This window comes from Hemicordylus capensis, chromosome 2 (genome assembly GCF_027244095.1).
Source record: "Hemicordylus capensis ecotype Gifberg chromosome 2, rHemCap1.1.pri, whole genome shotgun sequence".
Lineage (NCBI taxonomy): Eukaryota > Metazoa > Chordata > Lepidosauria > Squamata > Cordylidae > Hemicordylus > Hemicordylus capensis.
This window is the reverse complement of record NC_069658.1, coordinates 253,752,448-253,774,654: the sequence shown is the minus strand read 5'-3', so window position 1 is coordinate 253,774,654 and position 22,207 is coordinate 253,752,448. Positions and strand designations below refer to the sequence as shown.

Sequence of the window (22,207 nt, the reverse complement as noted above, 5' to 3'; positions counted from 1 at the left end):
GGTGGTCTCTTAAAGCTCAGTGAAGGTGAAATCACTTACAATAAGGGCTGGGAAGCAGGACTCCTCCTGGGTTTGCAGAGAGCGGGGACTTGAGAGAGACAGCTTTGTTTGGGTTTGTATGGCAGTTCCGTTGAGGAAAGAGAGGACGGACCATCAGGATTCCAGGGTTCTTTTGTCAGCAAAGCTAGCAGCCAGACTCTTGTGCTCTCTTAACAGAACTTTGGAGTTCTTGTGGGTTATTTGAGAAGGAAGTGGTGTGTGGTGTGGTGAGCATTTGGAGCTCTGCTTCTCTGAAAGTGGAAGGGCTTTAGTTAAAAAGAGCATTACTGTGGAAACCAGGATGTTGAGTTTTCACAGAGAGTAGGCGGGATAGGAGCTGGAACCAAGCACAGTCTTTAATTTGGGAAGGCATTAAGGGTTAGGGTGTAGGAAGGAAACTGACTAGTGGTTGGAGCAGTATTGAGTTGGAGGGAGCTGTGACCCTTCAAACTGGATTTTGTGAGCAGTAGCTGGTTAGAGCAGAACTTGTCTACCATGGTGGTTGTGGTTTATCTTTATAGCACCACCACTATATATGGGACAAAGGGAAAGGAGGGCAAGACACTGGATCAAGGTGAGCAAATGCAGTTCCATGTACTCAAGCTTTGCTTCAGCTGGTGAGGATTATCATAAGAACACATAACTGGCCCTATCCACTGCCAGCACAGTACCTCCAGTGACTGTTGCTGGTGTCTATCTTGTGTTTCTTTTTAGATTGTGAGCCCTTTGAGGACAAGGATCCATCTTATTTATTTGTTATTTATCTGTGTAAACCGCCCTGAGCCATTTTTGGAAGGGCGGTATAGAAATCGAATTAATAAGAACAGCCCTGCTGGATCAGACCCAAGGCCCATCTAGTCCAGTATCCTGTTTCACACAGTGGCCCACCAGATGCCACTGGAAGCCTACAGGCAGGAGCTGAGGGCATGCCCTCTCTTTTACAACTGTTACTCCCCAGTTGCAAATGTTTGCCATCTTGCCTGCAGAGTGCTCAGGGTGGTATACATAGGATTAGCCCACTTTATCCTCACAACAGCCCTGTGAAACAGGTTAGACAAAGAAATAATGACTGGCCGAAGTCACCCAGCAAGCTTCATGGCTTGCAGGGGTTTGAACCCAGATAAAGTCTGACACTATCCACTACACTACACTACACTACACTACACTACACTACACTACACTACACTACACTACACCCAGCTAAGGTTTCTGGGTAAAGAGGAAGGAAGCCAGCCAGGCTTCTTGGAAGAGATGTTGCAGTAAACTGGTGAGTCAAGGCTCCTGTATTCTCTTAAAAGAATTAACCCCTGCAAATAGGGTTAAGAGGCACCTTTCAAAGTGGTAGCTTTCAAATGATAGATAGGTCTTTGAAATTTTTTTTATTGAAAAGTCATATATAATAGTAGTGGTAGTATAAGGGAGTATAAAGAGTAGTGTCACTGGGTCCACACCCTGAGAGGGTTTCTGCTGTATCTTTAAGAGTTGCATAGAAAGAAAAGTGCCATCTGGAGATGTCTGAACAACAAAAAGTCTTGTGACACCAGAGGCTTTAAAAATTGCTTGTCTCTCTGGCACTGATGGAAAAGTTAACTCTGGTTGAATACTTATGTTCAACTCTTAGAAACACAGGAGGCCTTTCTGGGTCTGGTCCAGGTACTTTCAGAGGAGAGCCAAAAAGTCTGGATTCTGATCTGTAGCCCTGCAAAGGGGAAGAATAAAATTTTCAGCTGTGACTTGTTCTAAGGGCATGTCTCCTGTTTTTTAAAAGACCATCCATAGTAGCAGCCCTGTTGAAAAGGGAGTGTCATGCACGCACGCACGCACATGCGCGCGCACACACACGGCAGTTGTGTTAGTTTCTTACATCCAAAGAAAGAGTTCTGTGGCACCTTAAACACTAACAAATATATTGTGGCAAACAGTTTTGTGGGAAGAAACTGTCATTGTTGTCAATCCATCCCACATCATCAACTTTCCCATGTACATATACATTAATTTTTACTGTCTCCTTCATGCATCTGCCAGGGCTGTGGCTTACATAGTTAATTCTCCTTCAGTGTAGTGACTGAATGTGTTAGTCCTTACAGTGCCACTTGAATGTTTGTGATCTTTTAGTGTGGCTTACTTCTAATAACAATGTAAGATGATTTTTTTTGGAAGAAGTCGCAAGTCTGTGCCTTAAAGAGCTTAACACCTACTGTACTTAATTTTGCAGTTTTAAATGAGCGTAGTTCTGGTTTGGTATTTTGTTTCTTTGACACAAATGGATATCACAATATATAGTAATTAAAATTACAGGGCCTTTTTGGTGGTGACACCCCAAAGAACTGCATCAGAAATATGACAAGCTCCTAAGCCCTATTTAGATATTGAATTATAGATACATAGGAAGCTGCAATATACTGAGTCAGACCATTGGTCCATCTAGCTCAGTATTGTCTACCCAGACTGGCAGTGGCTTCTCCAAGGTTGCAGGCAGGAATCTCTCTCAGCCCTATCTTGGGAGATGCCAGGGAGGGAACCTAGATGCTCTTCCCAGAGCAGCTCCATCCCCGGCCTAAAGGAATATCTTACAGTGCTCACATGTGGTCTCCCATTCAAATGCAACCAAGGCAAACCCTGCTTAGCTAAGGGCACAAGTCATGCTTGCTACCACAAGACTAGTTCTCCTCCCAAGTTTGTACAGATGTCTGTACAGGCCACCTCAAATGCAGGGTACAAATAGGAAATACACTACTGTACATGTGTACACTAGACCCAAAAGCCTTGTACAATAGGCCTGTGCTTTGGCAGTGTTTCAGCTGAATAATCTGCACCATCATGCTGGTACTGTCCATGAGGAAAGCAGTTGGAGGGCCCTCCCAGTGTTCCTCTCACACACCTCTTGCCATGCACCACTCTGTGTTGCTGGGGCAGTACAAGGTTCTGCTTTCTGCAAAAGCACTCCTGACCCTGCACCGGAAGTGCAAAGTACTGTGTAAATATGTTCGTGCTGCAAGCGACTGCCTCTGAGCTGTAACAATGCAATGATGCAGATTGTTCCGCTTTGGCACCATCAAAGAACAGGCCTATTGTTCAGGCATTATAGAAATGGGAATGTTGTACTCACATACAGCATTTGACTGAAGAAATAAATGCTGTGCATGTGAAAAGATCCCTTGATCCAGGTTTCCACATCACATCTCCACAAGTATGTACGCTGTAAGCATGGAAGGTAGGGTAGGATTTTAGTGCATGTCATGGCAGGACTGAGGCTTCCAAGCATGCTTTCAGATGATGTGCTAGATATAAACGTAGCCTCCCCACACTGTCTTTGATGCCTGAACAGAGTGCCATTTGTATGTGTGCTGAACATAATACGTGAATACAGCTCTAGTCTTTTTAATCTTTCTGCATTATTGTCTTGTGGTTTTGGTAAGCAATAATATCTTTCTTACTAGTTCTATCACCCTGTGTATTTTTGATTGATTTTAATGTGTAAATTTGATTGTAGACTGTTTTATTCTGGACTCCAAAACGTCCCAAAGACTTTGCAAGGTGGAATGGCAAAGTAAAAATGCAACAAATAAAATAACATAAAAATGCCTATTTTTAAAAGTGGCTGCCTGCTGCTACTAGGCAACTTCCCACATCATATTGAAATAGCTGGACCTTACCCACAGGGCTCTGTAGTCGCCAGGAGTCGACATCGACTCGATGGCACACATTACCCTCAACAAACACGAAGAAGGACAAGTGTTTAGGGATTTTAAAAAGTCTTTTTCTTTGTAAGAATGAGTTACAATAAACTGGCACAAAGATTATCTTAATTCTATTGTTAATACCGCGAAATACACGTTGCGCTATAGCGTTTTGTTGCTATCTCTCACCAGGTATGTTAAAAAAACAAAGAATTGCTCCTGAAACCATCATGGGCACGGCGACATTGCGCAGATGCAAAAGTTTGCGATGGGTCTTATGTGATTCCTGATGCTTCAACTCTGGGGTCGAGTAGCTGCCTAATTTAATGCCTTATGAACACAAGGAATTATTAAGCAGTTGTTAGGGGATATTAATAAATATCAGCAAAATAGCTATATCAGGCGGTATGGGAAGATAACTAAATTAATGAAATAAATGAAATTTTCAGGCGCCTACAAAGACAACCCCAAACGCAATAGGGGCCTTGCAGCTGCTGAGCGAGCATGTCGTTTTTAGTCCCGCGCAAGCGGAGAGGCGGTTCTCTTAGAAACGTTTAAAAGGGTTAGGGGAAGTCGAATAGTCCTCTTCAAATATCTGAAGGGCGAGCAGGCAGTGACGCAGAAGAAAGAGGGGACTTGTTCTCTGTTCCTCCTGTAGGAATGAGCTGTAATTTCAAGGAAACAGATTTATGCTAGCAATCAGAGGTGCACCTAGGTAATTTTGGAGCCTGGACCTAAAGGCCTTTGGAGACCCGCCCCCGCAAGTTAAGCATCATCCCCCTACACACACACACACACACACACGGAGACACACAGTATTTTTAACACATGAGTTCTTGAGGGCACAAGCAGCAACTGAACTCACAGGAATGTAAGAATATAAAGAGATATGTATGCAAATATGCATTCGCAGAAACATTTCAACACACATTTTAACATATTCCCATCCCACAGATTTCTTCCCCTACTCTCCCATTCCTCCTCTAAAGCAGAGGTCATGCTTGGCTGCCTGGCGCAGGTCACCGTCACACTGGCTGGGCCAGTGGCACAGCATGGTGACCACAGTAGCTGGAACAGAATAATGAGGATTTGGGGGTGGGGAGGCCCTGGACCTCTGCCTGGAAGTCCAGGGGTAAGAGTGTCCCTGTTAGCAGTTGGGAAGAATTTACTGACTGTAAGAACTGTTTTCATAATAGGGACAGAGCAATGCAACTTCCATATCCATAGAGGATTGTGGCCAATAGTAATTTTCCATTTTTACCACAAGTTTGGGTAAAGTTTGGGTTCTGTGTTAACTCTAGCACTTCCCCCAGAATTCTGTGTCCTTGAGAATCTACAATTCCTGGGGTAAGGGGACCCTGGTAGCTTATTTATTTTTTTGAACCAATTTAATTTGGGAGTGCACCGCCTCAGAACAATAAGGCACCATTTATGTTTGCTTAGAGAGGCAGAAATTGTTTTCTTTAAAATCAGAATGTATTTTTAGTGGACATGTACAGAGTTTTCTAAAGCCAGAAATTACCTAAATAACCAGAGGGAAGTCATGGAAGGGAAATGGGATCTGAGCAGTCGGTGACTGACCAAGAGAGGGATCTTGGGGCTGTGGTGCGCAGCTCATTTGAAAGTGTTGACTCAATGTGCGGCAGCTGTGGAAAAGGCCAATTTCATGCTAGGGATCATTAGGAAGGGGACTGAAAATAACGGCTAATATTATAATGCCCTTATACAAAACTATGGTGCGACCACACTTGGAATACTGCGTACAATTCTGGTCACATCTAAAAAAGGACATTGTAGAACTGGAAAAGGTGCAGGAGAGGGCAACCAAGATGATCAGGGGCCTAGAGCACCTTTCTTATGAGGCAAGACTACAACACCTGGGGCTATTTAGTTTAGGAAAAAGACGACTGCAGGGAGACATGATGGAGGTCTATAAAATCATGCATGGTGCAGAGAAAGTAGAGAGAGAGAGAGAAATTATTCTCCCTCTCCCATAACACTAGAACCAGGGGTCATCCCATGAAATTGATTGCCAGGAAATCTAGGACCAACAAACGCAAGTACTTTTTCACACAATGTATAATCCATTTGTGGAATTCTCTGCCACAAGATGAGGTGACAGCCAACAACCTGGATGGCTTTAAGAGGGGTTTAGATAACTTCATGGAGCAGAGGTCTATCATCAGCTACTAGTTGGAGGGCTGTAGGCCACCTTCAGCTTCAAAGACAGGATGCCTCTGAGTACCAGTTGCAGGGGAGTAACCGCAGGAAAGAGGGCATGCCCTCAACTCCTGCCTGTAGGCTTCCAGTGGCATCTGGTGGGCCACTGTGTGAAACAGGATGCTGGACTAGATGGGCCTTGGGCCTGATCCAGCAGGGCAGCTTAAATTATAGGTTTGATGGCACACAATCAATGGTTTACAGTGCTTTAATATGGTTTGAAAGTATAAAAACACTGTACTATTAGACCAAATTCATTCTTGTATTCCATTCTTTCAAGGAAAATCAGCACATTATTTGAGCAATTGCAACTAATTCAGTGGTAAGGGTGTGGGGGCACTGAGCAATAGTATGATGTCACCAGTGGTACAGTTGTATCAGTATAATCGCTTCAGGCTTAAAGGTTTGGGAAGGGGTCATAGTTGCTCATTGATGAAGGAAATTGAGTTCTGCATCTGCTCTGATGCATTCTTCTGCAAATATTCCAAAACTCAGTCCTTGCATTGAGAAAAAAAATCCCATTGCATCCCAGGAGCAAATGGACAAACAAGGACAGTGCCAGGAGCCCAACCTGTAGTACCTTCATGAGATCTGTTGTTCTACTTACACCACTATATTTTAAAAGTGTACATAAACAAGAGGCATTTTGCAACAGAAGTGATTTATAATTATAAGCTGTCTATATAATTTAGGTCCTTTGTAAACAGCCCTTTATTGTTATAGCCTGCTCTAATATAAGCTACAGTTCAAAACCTGCTTAGACCTAGTTTTCAGAGGAGATAAAGCTGTGGTGGTACTATAAACACCCTGCACACAGAATACTAGCCCCTCAGAGAAATCCACCATGCAAACATTCACCTATAATCTGAAGTGGTACAGCCCAGTCATAGGTTTGCCTTCCCAATGAGAACTAAGCTTTATAAATCCTCCTGAATGCAGGAGGACTTTAACTTCTGACTAAATACACATAAGATTAGTAACTTTCCTTCAGTCCAGCTCCTGTATTCTGGTCAGTTTCTGCTGCAGCTCCTCTAATATTTTCTAGTGGAAATCACTTGGAATGCAGCATGTGGTCATCAGTGGACCCATTATTAACCAGTTCTATCAGCTGCAGTGGCACAGCAGGGAAGCAGCTTGCCTAGGGAGCAAGAGGCTTTTAGTTTGAATCCCCACCTGTGTGCTTCCCAGACTGTGCCTAGTAAATATGTATTTGTAGCCACCTATATCAGGCAGCAGTGATATAGGGAGGTGCTGGAGGCGGATGCTCACAGCAAAGGTATTATCTCATACTATGCGGGAGAAAGGCAATGGTAAACCACTCCTGTATTCTACCAAGAAAACCACATGGCTCTGTGGGTGCCAGGAGCTCAATGGCACAGTCTTTCCTTTCCCTACTGCTGCATTTCCCTCCAGCTTGCCTTCAGCTTTCCCTTAATCTTTCCCCAACCTGTTCTGTATTGCTGCTGAAGGCAGGACTAGAATCTATGGGTTGAAGTTACAAAGAACCAGGTTCAAGCTAGACACAAGGAATTTAACTTACCCTTGAATTTTCAGAAGCTGCATGACCATCTATCAGGGATGCTATAGCAGATCCCTACACTTAGCAGGAGGATGGACTAGAATAACTCCAAGGCCAACTCTATAATTCTATTCTATCTCAAGCTTAAAAAAAAAAATTCCAAGCCTTTCTGAAGACCAAAGCCAAAATGGTCTGACGTTGTCAGCTACCTAATTTAACAGGAATCTGCTAATGATGCAGAGATCCTGGATGAAGTGTTAATAACCTATTGTTTGGGCTATAGTATGAAATCCAGTCTTTCCAGCTACCCACAAGTAGCTGTTGACTATACCTTAAGTTACTCATTCAATAAGTTAAAGTGGCACTAGAGGCTGTTCTTGAGGATTCTATTCTAAGCTAGCCATAGCACTGAGGCTGTGCAGCCTTGGTTCATAATCTGCAAGTACCTAATGATGCACATAGGCACCCACTGTCTCATAGATCTAATAATTGTTAGCTCGAATGCTAGATGTTTGAGAATGGATAATATTAACTGAGGCATCCAGTGACAAAACTGCCCATGCTAAACTTCTGCAGTTCAGTACTTGAGTAGATCCATGCATTGTTGGGAGGTTCACAACTATTTCTGATGAAAAACTATTAAGATCTCTTTTCCATTTTTGCACCCCACAAAATGTAAAGCTATGGTCAACTGAGGAAGGATGGTGCCTCAAGCATTTCTCTGCTCATTCAGTTCAGGCCCAATACAACTTTTAATTGTAAACCGCCCTGAGCCATTTTGGAAGGGCAGTATATCAATCCAATCCAATCAATAAATAATAGTCTTCTTGGCTCAGTGCATAGTTGTGATTGGCAGATTGGAGGTGAGTGGCCAAAACTAACTGAACCAATAGAAGGCAGGCCTTATGATCTGGAATTCTTCCCTGGCAAGATTGATCATCCTTTACTTACACACAACAGCCGCAAGAGCCACAGATGTTCCTAGTAAGTCCTTTGTGCTAGGTATGTGCATAAAACTGGCTGACCCAGTTTGGTTCAAGTCCGAACTGCACCGGGACCAGGCTAGTTCAGTCTTGCACTCCCTCAAAACCACCACCCCCCAGTTTGTGAATGAATGAAAGAAAAAAAAGAGAGAGAGAGAGAGAGAGAGAGAGAGATAGTTACCCGGGGGGGGGGGGGGGGCACGGCAAGGTCTCTGGATGCTCCCCCTCCCTCACCAGCCTCCATTTACAGCCCCCCATAGCCCAGTCCAGATGGTTTTCAGCCCATTCCAGGCCTGTTTTCAGCCCATTCCAGGCCTGTCCTCTATCGCAGCAGCCATTTTGGAGGCTGCTACATGTGCCCAATGGACTTCTGTGCAGCCAGGGGTTTGGCTTAAACCCCCCCTGAACAGGTTGCAGGGGGATTGTTCAATATCAAACCAAATGAGTTTGGGTTCAAGCCGATATTGAACTGAACCAGTCTGATGTCGACATGTTTGATGTCGAACACCCCTACTTTGTACAAATGTCACATACCCCTTGAAAGCCTCCCCACCAGGAGAAAAATTCCTATTCCAAAGAAGCAAACCACACCAGTACATGGTTACTCACAAGACTAGTTTAATTAGACACCCATAAGAGCTGGGCTTCTTTATTACCAAAAAATAAAAGGGAGCATCAGGTGGGGAGAGAACAAGCCACAGCTAAAACATTACTGGTCTTTCACTACTAGTTTATATGCCAAAATATACCACCTGGAACAGGAGATATTAACGTTAACATGCAGACAAACAATTTTTAAAAATATGATGGGGCACACATACATGAAACAAAATCAGTCTTTAAAACAGTATGAAGGGGCATAAAAAAGAATGTTCATATTTTTAGTTTTTTCTCCTCCACCAGAGGGTTTTTTCCTATAAAACAAAACGTAATTTTAAATGCCAGGGATTCAACAAAGCACCCCCACCAAACTCCTCCCCCCACTTTGTGCTTCCCATCATGGAGGCAGGTCACTGGGTAGTGCAGGCATAAGGATGTAGTGGGTCATTGCAACAGGCGGAGTCTCAAAATGTTGCTGGTGGGCAGTGGAAGTCCATCTGGACGTGGGTCTCTTATGGAGGCACCAGCAGTGGGACCCTCCTCTTCTTAGTGCCAGCTGAGCAATGTGACTCTTGCCCCAAAAGTTCTCTTGGACTTCCGAGAGTGCAGGGAGCCTGTTGGATGTCCACCCCACCTCCACTACCCACAGCTGACCAATAGCAGCTCATCCATCCATGCTACGAGATTGGGGTGCATGTGTGTGCTCCAGACTGTCAGCCACCTAATTCTCCATCAAGTGAAATTAAACGTGAAGTTTCAGGGAAGCGGAGGAGGTCAGGAAGTAAAACCAAGGTTGATGTAGACAGGCGAGGCCCCCCTTTATCGAGTCTGTTCAACTGTAAGACACAATGCATCAGGGCAAGGTAAGACAGAGAAACCCTGGCCCAAGCTCCACGTCCTGTTTCTGAACACGCTTTAGGCTTTTGCTGAAGGATGTGCACCTTAACCAACCAAATGTCCACCTGCCCAATTTAACATGGCAAACTGCATCTCCCTCTAGCCAGCAGCCCGTGTAAAGTCCCTTCACTGTACGCAGTTTACCTGGCAATTCTCCCTGCCAGCTTTCCCAGCGAACTCATGGTGCTCTCAGAGCACAACACCATTCTACTTTACTCAGATCCCAAATTCCTGCTTGGCTTCCAGCCTCAACCAAGCACTTCCAGCACAAAGTCTTCCCTCCTCATTTCCACTGCAGCGAAGGGGCTCCTGCCACACTTACTGTAGGAGGAGATGTCGATCTCATCAGGCAGCTCACTTATGTTCACCTCGAAGCGGTCCTGCACTTCATTCAGGATCTTTGCATCATTCTCATCCGAAACAAAAGTGATGGCCAGGCCTTTTGTGCCAAAGCGCCCAGCACGAGCCACCTACGGAGTCCAAAAGAAGATGGGACGTGTCTTTGTAGCAACCCTGGCTAGAAGCCTCAGCAAAGGGAAGGGAGCTGCTTTCTCTAAAGCTGAGGTGTTAGGATGTATCTAAAACTACTCAGACAAAGGTTGTTGCTCAGGGCTTCAAGAAACATCAGAACATGTCAGAGACTCTAGTCTGAGCAAACTCATCAGTGCAACAAGCATGTCCTAGTCTTTCTCAACTCCCCCTGCCATTTAGACCTCTAGTCCCAGCATCACAGGACTGGACCCCGCTTTCTGACTAGCTTTACTTACCCGGTGCAGGTAGGTGTCTGAATCCTCTGGCATATCATAGTTGAAGGCAATGTTGACCCGCTCAATGTCCATGCCACGACCAAAGAGATTGGTGGCCACCAAGATACGGCGCTGGAAATCCTTGAATTGTTGGTACCGGGACAACCTGAGAGATCCAAAACATTTGAGTTAACATCCCTTATCCCTAGAATCCCCAAACCCCACTTACTCTTTGTTCTATCCCACCAGGCACTATTGCTCTTCCAAGCTCACATTCACCCATTACTAGGACTTCAAACTTGTCCCATCTTGGCTCCAAACTGTAGATATTTACAAAACTAAAGAAGGTTCTTCCTGTATACAGGACAGAGATCCAGAACCTTCCCACTCCAACGACTTTTCACACAAGAGAATGCCAGGTCCCATTACATACACCAACCTAAATGATAAAAAACAGTGTTTTCTTGTGCTGTGTGAGCCCACCTTTCGCCTAACCACCCTTCTCTTGTCAACAAATTCTGCATTTGGCAAAAGGTTATGCTTATGTCATGGAAAGATGGCTTCCAAAGGGGCCATTGCTCAGGGCTTACAGAAACATCACTGGTCAGAGACTCTAGTCTGAGCAAATTCATCACAGCAAATGAGCCCCTCAGACAGCCACCTGGCCCTTGACCCCATTTCCCCCCTCACCTCTCTTCCTGGGGCATGCCCCTGTGTATGGCAATAGCTGGGAAATTCTGTTCCACCAGCAGCTGAGCCAATGCTATGCAGCGCTGCACAGACTTGACGAAGATCACCACCTGGATGAAGAAGGCAAGGTATCAGGTCACCTATTCACAGGTAGGGAGTGTGAATGACCGTGTTTTGTTTTGGCTGAGCCCAGGCCCTCCTAAACACCTCTCTCTCAAAACTGGTCAGAGTGGGCATTCACAAGAAGCAATGAAGATGGAATCAAACACCTGCACAATCAGATTATTCCCAGGGTCACTTTGTGCTTGTAATTCAGGGCCTAGTTAAACTTTTAACTTTTTGGACCCCAATCAATAATCTCGTGAGGGAAGAGCCAGTGACAGCAGCCTGTGCTAGACTGCGTAAACAAATCACTATTTATGTTGTCCGCTATCACCTATGCATCTAATCTCTCCTTAAAAGCTATCCACAAACTGTAGTACTTTTTAACAGCTGTTCATCAAACCACCTGCAATGCATGGTCATATATTTGAATATATGAGAAACTACCTTATACTGAGTCAAGCACAGGTCCATCTAACTCAGTGTTGTCTACACCAGGGCTGCTCAACTTCAGCCCTCCTACAGATGTTGGCCTACAACTCCCACAATCCCTGGCTGTTGGCCCCTGTGGCTGGGGATTCCGGGAGTTGTAGTCCAAAAAGAGCTGGAGGGCCCAAGTTGAGCAGGCCTGATCTACACTGACAGATAGCAGTTCTCCAGCATTTACACAGAAACTCTGGAAGCTGTGTTATACCAAGTCAGACCATTGGTCCATCTACCTTTGTACCACCTACAGCAGGCCTACTCAATTTAGGCCCCACACCTGCTTTTGAACTCCCATAATCCCAGGCCACAGTGGCCAGTAGCAAGAGATTATGGGAATTGTAGGCCAACATCTGCAGGAGGCCCGAAGTTGAGCAGCCTTGGTCTACACTGACGGGAAGTAGCTCTCCAGCAAGCATATCAGAGGTCTCTCTCAGCCCTATCTGCAGAGGCTACCAGGGGATTGAGCCAGGGACCTTCTGCATGCTACAGCCCATCCCTTCCTTTAAAGATGCAAGCATGTTTGCAAAAAACTTTGGAAACCTAGATAAAGAACCCAGGGAATGTTTGCTACTCAACTTTCAGTAGTTCTGCTGTCTTAAAAAAAAGCCTTGGGTAGCCAATACCATGTCTTTCCTGCTTCCCACCTGCTATCCAATCAATCCTCTTTAAGGGGAAAAGTAGAAACCAGGGCTTAGCAAGATCCGGGCCCTCCCTTGTCAACAGACAATTCCCATCCCTGAGGCAGAGTCTACTCCCAGAAGGCACCTGGTTGAACTCCAGCACATCGAGCAGATCAAAGAGCTTGCGGTTCTTCTCGTTGTCTTTCAGTTTGACATAGTACTGCTGCAGACCATGCAGCGTCAGCTTGGTCTCGTCATCCACGAAGATCTCCATGGGCTGAGGAGCAAACCCAGGGCCGGTTAGACCAGAGCAAGGCTGACCTGGGCTTGGAGGGAGGGGGAGGGGGGCAAAGCAGCACAAATGCAGACAGGAGCATCTCTCACAGACAACCCTTCCCCCTGCAATACACCCCACTCATGCCCCCAAAGCCCTAGAGCCCCTCCAGAAAAGCGACAGAAGCAAAGGCAACCCACCCTTCCACCTCCATCGTCAAGCAGCAACAAGCTCCTACGCAAAGCATCCTAGGAAGCAACTTTCTTCCCACTCGGGTAAGAACTTCTCCAAAGTATTCTAGAAAAGACATGGACACTGCCACCTCTTAAAAGTCTTCTTTCCATAGTGGTAGTCAGTTAGCTGCCTTGAAGGCTCATGTTTGACAGGTCATACAGTTTAGAAAAAAATAGAAGCCACAAGTCTTCCTCTAGAAACCTATAGGGAAAAACCTAACCCCGCCCTCATGTTTCTGGCCAAACTGTAATCAAAACCCACAGTAGCACTAGCAGAGGAAACAGATCAGTGTGTGTTCAACAGCTCCAACCACTTAGCTGTACTAATTCTCTGCCTTTACAGATTTTTTCCTAACATACAGGCCTTGTTCAGTCATGTATCACTGTCCCTACAGGACATTTCCCAACATGCACTATGGACCCTGACATACTACTAGTCATCAAACCTTCTGGCACCAAAGTATCTGGGGCAATAGTAGTAAGGACAGTGCCTCTCCCTTCCCTCCCAGTCACTCCACTTAACCAAAAAGTCCCACTATTTGCCTCACTGGCTTAATCTTACATATTCCAGGACTCATTTAACATCCCACAGGCACCAACTACTGATTAACTGACTTCAGCACCTTTCCTGCCATATGATCCAACAACTATTTCAAGGAAAACTTTGTTTCCTTCCCTCCCAGTGCGGGCACCCCTTAAATCAGAACCATCCCTTTCCACATGGGGCAGCAGGGAGAGGAGAAAGGGGTAATAGAAAACAAAACGACGCATGTTTGCCAGTTCCGAACAAAAAAGGATAAAACTTCTCCTCCAGGTCGCCAGGCGTCTGCTCCACTGGCTGCTGCCGATCTCTCGGATCCCACGGGGCGTCCTTCGCCACAGCTCTCCAGAATGCCAACCAGGGTGAGTGAGCAGGGTGGGACAGGGCAAGGAGGGCAGGAACGTGTACATGCGTGCTGCAAGGCGTGCAAGTACCTCATGAATGCATGGCAGTGAGAAAAAAGCTACACTTGCCTGGGTGTGTGTGGGCCAGGATCTTCTGAACGTGGGTGTGTAGGGGCCAGGATCTTCTGAAAACGGTGCTGACGGCTGGGTGAATCCCACGCTGAGGGAAGAGTGCAGGGAGAACAGGACAGCGGGGGGCGCTATGAATTCTGCGCCACCCACCAGATGTGGAAGCAGAAGAGAGGATCCTTCTGGGATGGATCCCCCCAAACAATGCAGACCCGCTCTAAGTCAAGAGGGCCAGCTGGGCAGAATGAGATCACAGTGTGAATGCTCTCTAGCCCTATCGGGAGAGGCCTGTCATTTGTGTGTGCACGTGTGCTGACTAGCGTAACCCGAATGATCTTCCGGAAAGTGTGTGCCCTATAAGTGCCTTAGGGGAATGGGGGCAGGCGATGGGCAGCAGCGGTGCAGCCCAGGGTGCCGTCGACAGTGGTAGCATTCTACACTCTGGGCCCCTGCTCCTTCCCTGGATGGGGAGGAAGGGAGGCTGGCCGGCCGGCCAGGTGGATAAAGAAGGTAGAAGGGAGTTAATTACGTCTTGCATGAATTTGCGGCACACAGGGCGGATTTCCTTGCTGAGAGTGGCACTAAACATCATGACCTGCTTTTCATGAGGGGTCATGCGGAAGATCTCCTGGACATCCCGGCGCATATCTGGAAGGAAGAAAGGAAGGGCCAGCAGGTTAGAATAGCTATTTGTGCTACCCTGAAAACTTAACAGGCCTCCCCTCCCCCAGGCCATGTCTGCATCAACAAGTTAGTCCAGTTTAACAACATCTTCAACAGCTCCTGTACTGGTCTCTTAGAGAAGGTGGGAACAGGAGCATGAACTACTCTTGGAAAAACATACGTAGCTTTACTTTTCACCCAAGTACACCACTTTCCTAGCAAGGCTCTGTCTCCCAGAGAGAAGAGGATTACTTCCTCTCCAGAAAGCAAAGCAAAAGGCAATTCTGGGATACACTCCCATGTCTTCATTCCAGCAATGACTACTGCAGTTATTCACTTATGAGAATGAAAGGCACTCTGTATGGTGAAAAGCAGCAGTGCAAGCTCTAGCTCCATTGGGGAAATACAACCTCCATTTGTACTCTTCTTGAACTGATCTGGAGGAGAAAGATAAGGTGCCTCCTTGTCCAGCCCACAGCCAGCATTTTCAGAAGTTTGCCGCCTAGTGGCTGGAGTCAAAAAGCACCCAAAGTAGGAAAAAGTGGAGTTCCTGCATAGTTTGTACATGTCTTGTGATCAAAATTAAAGCATGCCCTCCTGAATAGAATTTATAACAATCAGCACTGCTTCCTCCGTTCATGTAAACACAGCCTTCAGCAATAGCAATAGCACTTACATTTATATACCGCTCTATAGCCGGAGCTCTCTGAGCGGTTTACAGTGATTTAGCATATTGCCCCCAACATTCTGGGTACTCATTTTACTGACCTCGGAAGGATGGAAGGCTGAGTCAACCTTGAGCCCCTGGTCAGGATCAAACTTGTAACCTTCTGGTTACAGGGCGGCAGTTTTTACCACTGCGCCACCAGGGCCACCTTCTCTTTATTCAGAAGTTTCAATCCCCAGTTGCCCCACAATGTCTGTCTGCCCCACCACTCACCAAGCTGCTCAAGCATCTTGTCACATTCGTCCAGGATGAAGTGTTTGATGTGCTTGAGGTTGAGGCTCTTGTTGCGGGCCAAGGCCAGGATGCGGCCTGGGGTGCCCACCACAATGTGGGGGCAGTTCTTCTTCAGCACCTCCTCATCCTTCTTGATAGACAGGCCCCCAAAGAACACTGCCACCTAGGTGCAAGGAGCAAGAGAGAATGGGATGGCCAAGTAAGACTAGAGAACAAGGCAAGAAGTGAGGGTTCTTAAACAGACATGACTTGTCCCCATAGCTAAGCAGGGTCTGCCCTGGTTGCATCTGAATGGGAGACTTGATGTGTGAGCACTGCGAGATATTCACCTCAGGGGATGAAGCTGCTCTGGGAAAAGCAGAAGGTTTCAAGTTCCTTCTCTGGCTTCTCCAAGATAGGGCTGAGAGAGATTCCTGCCTGCAACCTTGGAGAAGCTGCTGCCAGTCTGTGAAGACAATAGTGAGCTAGATAGACCAATGGTCTGACTCAGTATATGGCAGCTTCCTATGTACTCAACATCAAGGCCTGGTTGTTTGTTTTGCAGGGGTGGGAAGAAGATATGTAAGATGGCACAAGTTTTAAAAAACAAAAGAGGTGAGGGATTGCCCAACAGCAGCAGGTCACATGATGGAAAACCACCACCAAGAAGGTAGCTTACATCAGATAAAAATGTAGAACTATTATATCCATCCTAGCGACCAGGACAAACAGACTAATGAGGTGAGGGTGGGGTAAAGCCAGATCAAGACATGAGCAGGATGTGAGTTCTGGGGCTTCAGAGACTGTTATGGAAACAATTAACTTGACCACCACCATTGGTTTCAGTCCCAGCTACTTAACAAGCTTGGTTCTGCCCCAACCCCCTCCCAGAATTCTCTAGACTTTTTTTTTTTAAATTGTTCACTCCCAGTTGGTAAGAATTGTGCACAGACTGAAAGACAGAAGCATCCCTGCCTCAGACACGAAGCCTCACTGTCACAAAGTGACCTAGAGTCCCTGCTCCCTGCCCCTCACCTTGACGCTGGGCATGTACTTGGAGAAACGCTCATACTCTTTGCTGATCTGGAAGGCCAACTCACGGGTGTGACACATCACCAGTACTGACACCTGCCAAAGAGAGGGGACATGAATAAATTATCACTGAAGATTCCTCCTCCCATCCCAGTTGATTCTTGATCTCACCCAGCTCCATTCATTTGGCAGACTGTCATGCTTCCTCTGCATTCACCCAACCCACTTGCCAAAACCACTGTCCCTTTCCAGACATACCTGTCCTGTGACTGGCTCCAACTGCTGTAGTGTAGCAAGAACAAAGACGGCAGTTTTACCCATGCCAGATTTGGCCTGACACAGGACGTCCATGCCCAGGATGGCTTGCGGGATACACTCGTGTTGCACTGCGTGGAGAAAGAATACAATAAACACTTTCTGCCACTGCAGAGTTCCTCCAAACCCCTTGCATTTTAGCTTCGTTTGGCTAGCTTTCCCAGAAGTCCCCATCAGCCTCCCCCCAGGTCCAGAGCTCACCTTCTGAGGGGTGCTCAAAGCCACAGTCAACAATGGCACGCAGCAGCTCTGGTTTTAACAGGAAATCACGGAAGCCAGAACTGTGGATGGAGACGTAGGATCCCTTGACGTCTTTCTTGGATGGGACATCCACCCCTTCTCCAGCTGCCTGGTTTTCCACCTCATCGTCCTCATAATCCAACAGCTCATTGTCAACATCATTCTCAGTCATGGTGATGCCTTGCTCTAAAAACTGAGACAGATTGGTGTGAAGCTGGAGCCCTCTGGAGGGGGAAATTCTTGGCCACTCTCCTATTCTTAGAGACCCAGATGAATCAAAAACCAAATTGGGACACATTTCTCAGAGTTGTTGCCCCCAGATGCCCCCGGTGACCATCCACTCATCAGTCTCCATCATAGTTTTTAGAAAGCGTGTGAGATCTTGAGCTTTTTACCCAGGCTTTTATAGGATTGTTCCTATTGCTGCTGCTTTGTATCTTTTATGGTTATTTTGTGCTTTAAAAAAAAATCAGATCTGTATTTTTATATTCCAGCTAATATTTTAATTGTGTAATTTTTGTAGTTTTGTTTAATTTTTTGTGAACTGCCTTGAGATTGTTTTAATGAAGGGCACTATAGAAATTTAACAATAAATAAAATAAATATTTCTCAGATTAGTCTTCCATTCCTACTTCTAAACTGCCTTGTGAGTGTTACTGAAGTAAGCCATCTCAATCACCTGCAAAGGTACCTCCACCCTTCACAGATGAAGCAAACAAGCAGAGGAAATAATCAGAGTAGACTCTTGGATACTCTCACTTTATTTCACAACATGTACATTCTTATGGAGAAATGTATGCCTCATAAAGAATGAAGAATTGTAAGGCAAATCCTCCTATACAGCACTGAAACAGTCTATTACTATATGCTTCTATTAGCATAACTGGAGGAGACCGAGGCGTACCTGTTGGGAGGTAAACTGACATTCTTAGAAACTACGTCTTCAGAAGCACATATATGGGGGTGCTCCAGGGACCCTACCTATTACACACACAGCATTTGGAAGCACAAGTTCTATGTGAGCCATACCCTGCAGAGCTAACATCTCACCCGCACCCATGAAAAAAATGCCACCACAGTTTGAATGGCACAACCCCATATCATTTAAAAACTGGAAGCCCAGCAGCAACAAGATTTTCAGGGTGGGGAACACAGGACCTGTAAAAGTCACTTGAGCCAATGTGACAAAGTGCCCCTGGTGGCGCAGTGGTAAAACTGCCACCCTGTAACCAGAAGGTTACAAGTTCGATCCTGACCAGGGGCTCAAGGTTGACTCAGCCTTCCATCCTTCCGAGGTCGGTAAAATGAGTACCCAGAAATGTTGGGGGCAATATGCTAAATCACTGTAAACCGCTCAGAGAGCTCCGGCTATAGAGCGGTATATAAATGTAAGTGCTATTGCTATTGCTATTAAGAGTGCTAGATTTAGACTAAGAAAACCCAGTTCAAATCCCCAAATAGTCAAGAAGCTCACTGGTTGTCCCTGGATGAAACACAGCCCACCTTACAGAGTCACTGCAGGGATAAAGTGTGGTGGTGGGGTCATTTAGAATATGTATATAAAATTTCAATTTCATTTTGGTCCAACTCTTGCTTTGATATATTATTTCCACTAGGCTTCCCACAAAACATGCTCTTTTAAGTATGCACTTTCACATTATTATTATTACATTTATATCCCGCTCTTCCTCCAAGGAGCCCAGAGCGGTGTACTACATACTTGAGTTTCTCTTTCACAACAACCCTGTGAAGTAGGTTAGGCTGAGAGAGAACTGACTGGCCCAGAGTCACCCAGCTAGTTTCATGGCTGAATGGGGATTTGAACTCGGGTCTCCCCGGTCCTAGTCCGGCACTCTAGCCACTACACCACGCTGGCTCCACGTCACTCTAAGCCAGAGATGCACAACCCAAATGCTCTTGTGGGCAGTGTTCCCTGGAAGAGGGATCCTCTGATGTTGTTGACTACAACTCTCAGTAATCCCAGCTGCAATGGCTTTTGGCTGGGGATTATGGGAGCTGTAGTCAACAACACTGGGAAATCCCTCATAGGGAACACTGCTGATGGGCCTGAACCAACCACAACTTGGTGTACAGGGCCAGTCAATTTTTAGTGTATTATTCCATTAACATTCATTATTGAAAACATTAATGAAAGCAATTATTAGTTACTTGTGGAGCTTCCCACCCCTTCACACAAAGGACCCACAATTTTAACCAAGCATAGTGGCCAGAAAGTAGCCTCTGTCCCTGCTCAGTCAGTGGGGTACCTGGAGTGCATGCTAGCTCCCACACTACCAAAATGCAAAGTCCTCTCCTCTTCCTAAATTGATGTTGCTTTCAGGCTGACCCCCACCAAGGCCATGGGGCAAGGCAACCTTTTTGGCACCTTGCCTCAGGCACCAGAAAACCTTGGAACACCACCACCCACCCAGGCCAGCAAGCAAGTCCCCACAGCTGGATCCAGTCCCCAAGACTTACACTGTCCAGGCCTGCTCTAAACAAACGATCTCAAAAGTGAAGAAATGGGAGGAGACCTGCACCTAAATTTCCCCAGTTTCAAGTCCATGCAGAAAGACTACATCGTCTTTTTAAGCCACGTACAATTCTAACATCTAGATATCCTCCAAACCAACAATGTGGCGAAGGGAGGGATTGAGGGAACTGCATCGTGAAAGCACATTTCACATCCATTTTAAAGAACTCCCTATTTCTGAAATGCCTCACATCTTCATTTGCAACATATCTGGGGATGGGAATGAGAGAAGAGCGCAGAAGTTTAGATACAGCAACTTTAAAAAACCCTTCGTCAATCTAGATCTAGTTAATCAGCACTGACTATTGGAGTGAATTTCATGCTTGAGACCAGTGGATATCTCCTCATGCCTTTCTAGTGCATGCCCATCCAAGGGCAGTTTTCCCTTTTTGCGCCACAAAATCCACCTTTTCAAGATTTCTTTCAAAAATATCTCTGGCAACATTGTCCCGTTATACAAATAAAGTCTCTCAGACAAATTCTTTGAGGGAGTCACGATGTGGGGAGGAAATTTTTCCAGAATGGTTTTCCTATACATAATTTTTCCATTTCTAAAATTGGGAAATTAATACAGTGGAGGTGTTTCAAATAATGTGCCAAACAATCTATTTATAAACATCAGAACAATTTATATAGGGTTGTTGTTTTTTTTAAAGAGTAAAAGGAAGTTGGGGAAATCTGTAAGGGAAGTAACAAATTCCAATTCAAAGTTTTCTGGAAAACCCACATCCTTGAGAATACACTCCATGTGCATACAATCGATAGCCCCTGCCCCCTTCCTTCAAACGGCAGTTAGTGAATTTATGGAGCAGTTCCAGGAGGGGGATTTTGTCATCTTAGCACAACAAAAACAGCCAATTCAAGTCAAAACACTCATCAAACAGGGCACACATGGGAGCATTTTGAAGTACAACTCTACTTCAGCTCTGTGTGTTCAACCGTTCTATTATTCCCCAAATCTCAAAGCACACACCCAGCCCACATGATCAGATCCACTACAGCTACAATCTGAAGAGTAAGCCAGGATATTTTTTTAGGCCCTCAAAGATTTTGGTTTCAAAGCGACATCGATTGATGCAACAAACTGTCTGGGCCACCCATTCTTACTGCATCATATAATCCTAATAATGATGCACTAAGCAGCATATGCTATACCAAACAAGAGATCGATTCACCTCCCATCACTAAGCAAGATCACCTATGCCCTAGATTTCTTTACTACTATGCATTAAATGAGCCTGTTGGAAAATGGAAGGGGGCAAGTGAAAAAACCCCACAGCAGGTCTCTATATTTTCTAGCTTCTCTTCCACGTTTTGGTTAAAAGGAACCACAGGCGTTCCCTCTTTCCAAACGACCAAGCGCAGAAAGTCTAAGACCCAAGATAAAGCCGATGTTTCTCGATTCCGAACAGCACGGGGGAGTAAAACAGCGGGCCAAAAAAAAAAAAAAAATCGCCATCTTGAATTCTAGCGCTTAGTACTACAATGGAAGGGAACGAGGCACCGTCACCATCTCCCCACCACCTCTTTCCATTCAGATTTTGGCCATCTAGAAAGCAAATTATCCTCCCAAAACGAGCTATCGGACAGAGAATCGTTCAAAGAAGTGATACCCACCCCAATATGGAGCGGATGGCTAAACCGAAGACGGATAGTGGGGCGATTATCAGGGAGTAGCTTACCTCCTGCAATTGGGAGGGGCTGGACGACTCCTCCGAGCGGCATCCAGAGAGTGAGCGGCTTCCGGGAAAGGGCGGAGCCGAATCCGATCCGATCTCCCAGGAGAACTGTGCTGTTAGGACCCCGCGCGGGCTTCTCTCTACGGTTGTCGCATGAGGAGCCTATCTAGAAAGAAGCATAATTGGTAAAGACAGCTAATCAGGTGCCTGATTAGATTTAAGGAGAGTATCTGGGATATAAGAGTGGATTTTTGAAACAGCGAGACAAGGAACGCTGAAGCTGATGCCTGTTATTTATTTGTAGTTTTTAATTTTCTTTTAATCTATGTAATAAAAAGGTCGAGAGAATAATTTTGTGTAGATCCATTATGTATATTGCGTCGCCAGTATATCAACTAATAACGATAGCATTTTTATTATTATTTTTAGTCGTGTTTAAAACTTAAATTCATCTCGTACTCGTGGCGATCAGAAAACTCAGTGGTAGCAGATGTTTTCAAACAGGCGTTTGCAGTCGGCACCCAAGGGGGCGCAATTTAGTGCTGGCGTCCGTAAGGCCTAGTCAAAGGGGTATTCTAGCTTGTAAAAAGCAGGGGCGTCCACTTCTTTTCCACAAAGAGGATGGGGGCTTTTAACAGCGTGACAACCGGATATTCAATAGGTGCGATTTCGCCTGGCTTTGCAGTTTATTGCGGGGGGGGT

The 22,207-nt window shown here is 45.7% G+C and overlaps 1 protein-coding gene across 2 annotated transcripts; it reads right to left on the bottom strand.

The window, feature by feature from the left end:
• Positions 1-9,037: 9,037 nt before the first annotated feature.
• Positions 9,038-21,664, bottom strand: DDX39B (DExD-box helicase 39B). 2 transcript variants are annotated; one of them, XM_053297165.1, is made up of 11 exons: positions 21,509-21,664; positions 17,255-17,486; positions 16,997-17,124; positions 16,742-16,834; positions 15,707-15,890; positions 14,633-14,751; positions 12,728-12,859; positions 11,375-11,484; positions 10,706-10,850; positions 10,261-10,408; positions 9,038-9,877 (listed from the first exon to the last, which is right to left on the bottom strand). In XM_053297165.1, exons 2-11 carry the CDS (start codon positions 17,463-17,465, stop codon positions 9,861-9,863), a joined length of 1,287 nt encoding a protein of 428 aa, XP_053153140.1. In that variant the 5' UTR covers positions 17,466-17,486; positions 21,509-21,664; the 3' UTR covers positions 9,038-9,860. The 2 variants fall into 2 exon arrangements, with proteins under 2 accessions (XP_053153140.1, XP_053153139.1); XM_053297164.1 differs by having other exon boundaries at positions 21,444-21,525.
• Between the last annotated feature and the right edge of the window lie 543 nt (positions 21,665-22,207).

Coding starts and splice junctions, on each gene's coding strand:
- DDX39B (XM_053297165.1), bottom strand. CDS start 17,465: ATGACTGAGAATGATGTTGACAATGAGCTGTTGGATTATGAGGACGAT. Junction 17,125..17,254: donor CTTTGAGCACCCCTCAGAAG/GTGAGCTCTGGA, acceptor TTCTCCACGCAG/TGCAACACGAGTGTATCCCG. Junction 15,891..16,741: donor AGTACATGCCCAGCGTCAAG/GTGAGGGGCAGG, acceptor CCTTGCACCTAG/GTGGCAGTGTTCTTTGGGGG.